At 46.4% G+C, this 5963-nt stretch overlaps 1 protein-coding gene across 6 annotated transcripts; it reads right to left on the reverse strand.

The window, feature by feature from the left end:
* Positions 1-896: 896 nt before the first annotated feature.
* LOC119368297 (peroxidase 42-like) lies at positions 897-5716 on the reverse strand. 6 transcript variants are annotated; one of them, XM_037633620.1, is made up of 3 exons: positions 5420-5716; positions 2000-2320; positions 897-1919 (listed from the first exon to the last, which is right to left on the reverse strand). In XM_037633620.1, exons 2-3 carry the CDS (start codon positions 2261-2263, stop codon positions 1056-1058), a joined length of 1128 nt encoding a protein of 375 aa, XP_037489517.1. In that variant the 5' UTR covers positions 2264-2320; positions 5420-5716; the 3' UTR covers positions 897-1055. The 6 variants fall into 6 exon arrangements, with proteins under 6 accessions (XP_037489517.1, XP_037489498.1, XP_037489503.1 ...); XM_037633601.1 differs by having other exon boundaries at positions 2000-2380; XM_037633606.1 differs by having other exon boundaries at positions 2000-2385.
* Between the last annotated feature and the right edge of the window lie 247 nt (positions 5717-5963).

Genomic DNA, 5963 nt, shown 5'->3' on the forward strand with positions numbered 1-5963 from the left:
ACATCCAAGTCATCGAGTACCAAAAAATTTATATCAAAACAGGACATCTCGGTCAGAAACAAGATTACATAGTTCATCCACATAATCTCTCCATGGTGCGCAAACCAAAAACAAAACCTGAGTAAACAAACTCGAGCAATGCCACGGAGGAATTGTTCACGGTGTCAACGGACTTGGCAACGTGGACGTTTGCTATTGGAATTAGGAGGTGGAACGGGGCCCACCCCCGAGGGGGCAGAGTTATTGTTTGGTAGATTCTGTAAAGAGCCTGTAAAAGCCCGTGTAGTATTAGGGGATGTTTGTTTTCAGGGACTTTTTTGTGTAGGGACTAGAAAAAGTCCCTCTTAGAGACTTTTTTATCAAACGGGAGGGACTTTTTAGGGACTAAACTAGGCATTTGAGACTGAATGAAGAAGACTCTCAAGGAGAGTCTTTTTGGGACTTTTGGAGACTTTTCCAACAATACCCCTCAATGCACCCATTGGCCCGCCACCCCATGGTGTTATTTGATTGTTATTTTCCTATATACTAGGGGCAATATGGTCATTTAATAACCTCAACAAGGAGAGACTTTTTAGGGACTAGGGACTTTTTAGTTGGGACTAGAAAAAGTCCTACTTCTAGAGAACCAAACACCACCTTAGGCTGCTTGTAATGGGTAGTATCATAAGTTAGTATCATGCATATGATACTAGTGTATGATACTACCTCTCTAATTCATAGTATTATATAGTAGTATCGTAGATGACTTTATTTATTGTCATGCATGACATATAGTAGTGTAGCATTTATTATGATACGGTATCATAATATGATACTCAACCTTTTCTTTCTTCATTTAATTCTATGCCACATCATCTAAATTGCCTAGTTGGCATGCATGATACTAGTTATGATACTCTCATTACGACCAGTCTTATTGGAACAAACCCCGTGCAACTGTTTCAAACGTGTTCTGAGCCATCATGAAAGAGGATTGAACGAAGCACAGCACACACTAGCTTATACTCTTACTACAAGCAAACTAAACGACGATCCCGTAGTCAGCGGTGAACTCAAGCAGAGGCTGCAAACCCCTCGTCACCGGCGGTGGCGGGAATGCTCTGTCCGTTGGGCGCGAAGCAGCTGTTGCGGCGGATCTCGCCCACGTTTCCTCCGGGTTGGTACTGACTCAGCTTCACCAAGGAGTCACGGAACTGGTTGTAGAACCACCATTTGTTCTCGGCGAGGCCTTTGACCGCCCAGTCGGTGCGCCCGTCTCTGATGAGCACTTGGTCGGAGGTGAACACCCCCTTTCCCTCCATCAGGTTTTTGAAGTACTGGTTGTCCAACACGATGGGGGTTTCTACGTCGAGGTCCTGCAGCCGGTTCTGGTCGCTGGAGCAGTTGGCGGCGAGCCTCCTGGCGAAGTCGGCGTCCTCGGAGAAGCGGTTGTTGAAGGAGCTGCAGTGCGCCTTCCCGACGGTGTGCGCGCCAGAGAGCGCGACGAGGTCAATGGGCTCGAGATTGCGGCTCTTGAAGGCGTTGATGAGCGTGTCGGCGTCGGCAGTGGACTGCGGGAGGTCGAAGACGGCGCTGCTATTAGCCGGCTCGAGGCTGTCAAACCGGCCGAGCGGCAGGTCGTAGAAGTAGAACATTTCGCTTTCCCCGGCTTGCATAGGTTCTTTCGCGAGTGAGGTAGGGAGATGCTTTCGTTGTACAGTACAACAGCAGCGACCGACGTGTGCACGTACCACGAAGACGGCGTCGCGGGTGGCGAGGGCGATGATGTCGGCGCAGGAGACGGTGGCGCCACAGGCGGCGTGTACCTTGACGCGGACGTCCTCGATGAGCTGCATCGCACGCGGCTGCAGCGTCTGGTTCGGCGGCAGGTCCCGCTCGCTGTTGGGTCCCGTCAGAAGGACGGACGCATCGCATCCCTGAAGTGCCGCCGGTTAGGCTGAAGCAGAAACACACAAATAACGAGCAGTTCAAAGTGGAATCAAGAGTCTCCCCCTACCTGAGGAAAGCAGTCGTGGAAGAAGATACGGAGGAGGCCGGCGGCGATGGCCACCTCAACCAGGACCGCGCTCTCCACGATCGGCCACACGATGTCTTGCAGCTGCGGGCAGGAGTTGGCGTGGTAGCCGTAGGAGAGGCCGTTGGCCAGGGTCACAGGACTACTCACGTCGGCTGGCATGGAGATAAACGACCGCTTTGACAAGGCGGGGGACAGCACGGCGGCAAGGAGGCCCATGGCCAAGATCGCCCTGCTCGACGCCATGGATCTCAGCTAGCCTCGACCTGCATAAATTCGCTGCAGCTGCCGGAGTGTGGCTTCCTGGCGTCAACGAGATGCTGTCATGTATAAGACGAGCACACCTCTGCAGCTGATGCCGATCTGAGCTACAGAGCACATGCACTGGATCAAGTCGCTAGCAAGCTACAGAATGACCATGTGGTGATCCAAAAAATGTACCTCTACTGATTAATTAATGGTTGTGTGCCTGCAGATTTTCCATGACTGAGAGAGGAAGAAGTCTTGATTATTCCCAGTTTCCCTAAAGTCTGCACGTGGTTTGTCGACAACCCATGTGCGTGGTAACTTTCGCCATGGTCGGTTTGGTGCTGGTGGTCTAGTGCGATCCCCTCATTTCTACGATCTTAACACCAAGTCTTTAGGGAATCTCAAAGATTCCTCATGCGTAAGACCCTCAAAAAGGAGGTTGTAATTGCATACACTGCGACTTTCGTCGAATTCAGCAAAGATTGATCTTGGATAGAATTACATCGTTCATCTGATGTTGTACTCATTCTAGTTCTTTTGTAATCCAAGTGTATGCTCATCAGACATAATTTCTTTTGCTCTAATTCTGCTTCAGGTTTTGCCAAATTGTTTATAGCAGAAAGGAACGAGCAAATTCCAAAGTAGCACTGTTTGTATCATCCCTATAAGATAAGTAACCCATCATTCTAAGAGCATCTCCACTCGGTCCCCAGGACGCCCCTGAGGACACCTTTTTAGACTCGGTTTTAGACTCGGACAGTGCTTTTTGCCGAAAAATGGCCCGGCCACGCCCCAGCGCGCCCCCAGGACATCAAAATAGCGCCGACAAATCCAACCAAAACCCAGCATGTTGGGGGGCTCTTGGGGGCGCCGGCGGAAGTTTCGGCGAATCGTATCTCTCCACATGTCCTTTTTCTTGGCCCACTTAATCATTTCCCTCACAAACTTTTGGTTGGGGTGGGGTGTGGCTGGGAAGATGCCCTCCCCACGCACTTCTATTTCGCTGGATGAAGCATTTGGCATCAACTTTTTTGGTTCGGTGGTATTCTTGAGGGCTCCAACGGCTAGAGATGCTCTAAGGCCCTTCCAAATGCTCCAACTTTGCATTTTTATTGAACCTTGAATGACAGTGAGAGAAAACTACCACTGCCTTTATATTAAAAAAACTGAACCATGGAGATTACATACTTACATGGGTATAGCAGGTGGTTGGTTGTTGAGCTAGCCATTTTCTTCATGTGGAACTCGAAAAAAGGTTGTGGTGTCCATATTATCTTTTTGCAAGTTTGCCAATAAATTGTTGTTGTATTTTTTTTTCTATTAAGACAACACCTACAATGAGAGAAGGAGCAAGGAAAATATAATAATATTTGTTATTATTGCTGGTTGTCTAACATACAACCTCTCTTTTCTTTCTTATTTCTCTCTCATCCACGAACTATTTTGCAGAGTTGGCATAAGTTACGGGACGTTGCCATGGCCTCATTGGAGTGCCCTTAGCATACTATTCTCAACAACCAGATTAGTTGTGCTAGAAGCTAACTAGGAATGGAGAGTTTACGATTAAATCCATGTATCTGGATGTTATCAACGCTAGCTCTATTCCTAGTTCGAAACATGTCTGGAATGTCAAAGTACCTTTGAGAGTTAAAGTGTTTATGTGGTTTGTACACAAACAAGTCATTTTAACTAAGGACAACTTGGCAAAACGCAACTCGACTGGATCTAAAAAATGTAGTTTTTGTGACCGGGATGAATCCATCAAACACCTCTTTCTTGACTGCCCGTTGGCAAAAAATTTATGGCGGACTGTTCACATAGCTTTTAATATTACTCCTCCGAATATTATCAACACATTATTTGAGACATGGCTTGACGGGATAGATTCCATAACAGCAAGACACATTCGTGTAGGAGTATGTGCTTTATTATGGGCAGTCTGGAACTGCAGAAATGATTTGGTTTTTAACAGAACAACAAATACTCATTTTTTGCAGGTTATCTTCCGAGCCACTGCATTGATCCGTATGTGGTCGCTACTCACTCCGACGGAGGCCAGGAAGCGTTTGGTTACTGGATTTATCCGATGGGAGATGGTAGAACGGGTTATTTTCAACCGGTTTGGATGGCGGTTATGTAATATGATAGGCCATTAGTTTTCCAATCTTTATTTTGCCAGCCGGTTGTGGTTTTACTTTTACTCTTCTGCTCTTTGTGAGCATTTTTTGGGTTCGTTTGTTTGAGACTTCAAGACATGTGATGAACTTATTTGCTTATTAATAAATGTGGCCGTATGCATCGTTCTGATGCAAAGGCCAGGGATCTCCCCCTTTTCGAAAAAAAACAAATTGGCAACGGTTGTTGCTTGCTAGATTGCATACAAGCCTCCCAAAAGGGAAAGTTCTGAAAATACTTATTTTTTACGACACATGTTGGAACCACATGTTTGTGTTTTTTAAGGGAAAACCACACGTTTCTGTTTTTATGAACCGAATATTGAATACAACAAATAGACAATTTAGAATAAGCAAACATTTTACTGCAGTGAACAAAACATTTTTCAACACGTGATTGCAACACACCAAATATTTGACTATGTTAAACAAAAAAAATGTAACTGCTGAACGAAAAGATGGCCAAATTCAGCAAAAGAAATTCGTGACTATAGTGAACTAACAATTCTGATCATGGAACAAAAGATATATCCATAGTTCACCTTTTTATTATGGATAAAAAATCATATGCATCAAAGTAATGCTAAAAAACAGAAGAAAAATACCGGAAAACATTGATGACAGTTTTCTTTTTAGGTAGATATTTGGATGACATAGTAAAATCATTACATAGTGTAATGCTGACGTCAATAAAGACTTGCCGTCATATTGCACTCCTGGAGTGTATGATGTCCCGGCAGAGGAGCATATTGTCAAACATCTTGCGTGCACACAAGATACCGATGCTAAACAGTTGATCTTCAATCTAATCGACTCACTGTTGCAGAAAGAGTTTGTGAAAATAGGAGTCATGATGTGGGATTGGTTCAGCGATCCACGGAAGAGGCATATCAAAGTCCAATGTCAACTTACGGATTGGTTCAGCGATTTCTATAAGAACAATCAACTGCATCACAGAAGAGGGGCAACGAATTGGTACCTGCTGCTCGTGCGAGCCGGCCGAAGTGGATCCCGCCCCCTATGGGCTGTGTCAAGGTCAATGTCGATGCTGCTCCTGCGAAGAAGCAGGTTCGAGGGGCGGTGGCGGCGGACGGCAGCTTCTTGGGAGCGTCCCGCGTAATCGACGCTGGCTTCACCGATCCGACAACGATGGAGGCAATTGCTTGCCGGAATGCACTGGCTATTGCCGAAGATTTGGGGCAAAGAAGGCTTCGGGTGGCTGCTGATTGCTGGAGGTGACGATAAACTCGTACTTTGACTACAAGTGGTACGTGGAGCCCTGTGACGTCGACTGTCTAGCCATTTTTTGTTAGCAGCCTAGGCCCAGCTCCCGGTCCATCGGCATATGTTCGGACGTTTTTGATGCGCATCGCATACTCCAGTACAAGTGAAGAGCCCACTACATCCCAAAAGACTGGCCTGAAGGGAATGTGGCACCCTCCCTTATAAGGAGCTTCTAGCTTCCTCCTATATCCAAGGTGAGACTAAAGTCACTAGCACTACTCAAGGTCAGGTTCCTGACA

This window comes from Triticum dicoccoides, chromosome 1A, assembly GCF_002162155.2.
Source record: "Triticum dicoccoides isolate Atlit2015 ecotype Zavitan chromosome 1A, WEW_v2.0, whole genome shotgun sequence".
Classification (NCBI taxonomy): domain Eukaryota; kingdom Viridiplantae; phylum Streptophyta; class Magnoliopsida; order Poales; family Poaceae; genus Triticum; species Triticum dicoccoides.

Excerpts from the sequence above, each read along its gene's own strand:
- LOC119368297 (XM_037633620.1), bottom strand. The coding sequence starts at position 2,263 with ATGGCGTCGAGCAGGGCGATCTTGGCCATGGGCCTCCTTGCCGCCGTG. Across the intron at positions 1,920-1,999 it reads TCCACGACTGCTTTCCTCAG|GGATGCGATGCGTCCGTCCT; the intron begins GTAGGGGGAGAC and ends GCGGCACTTCAG.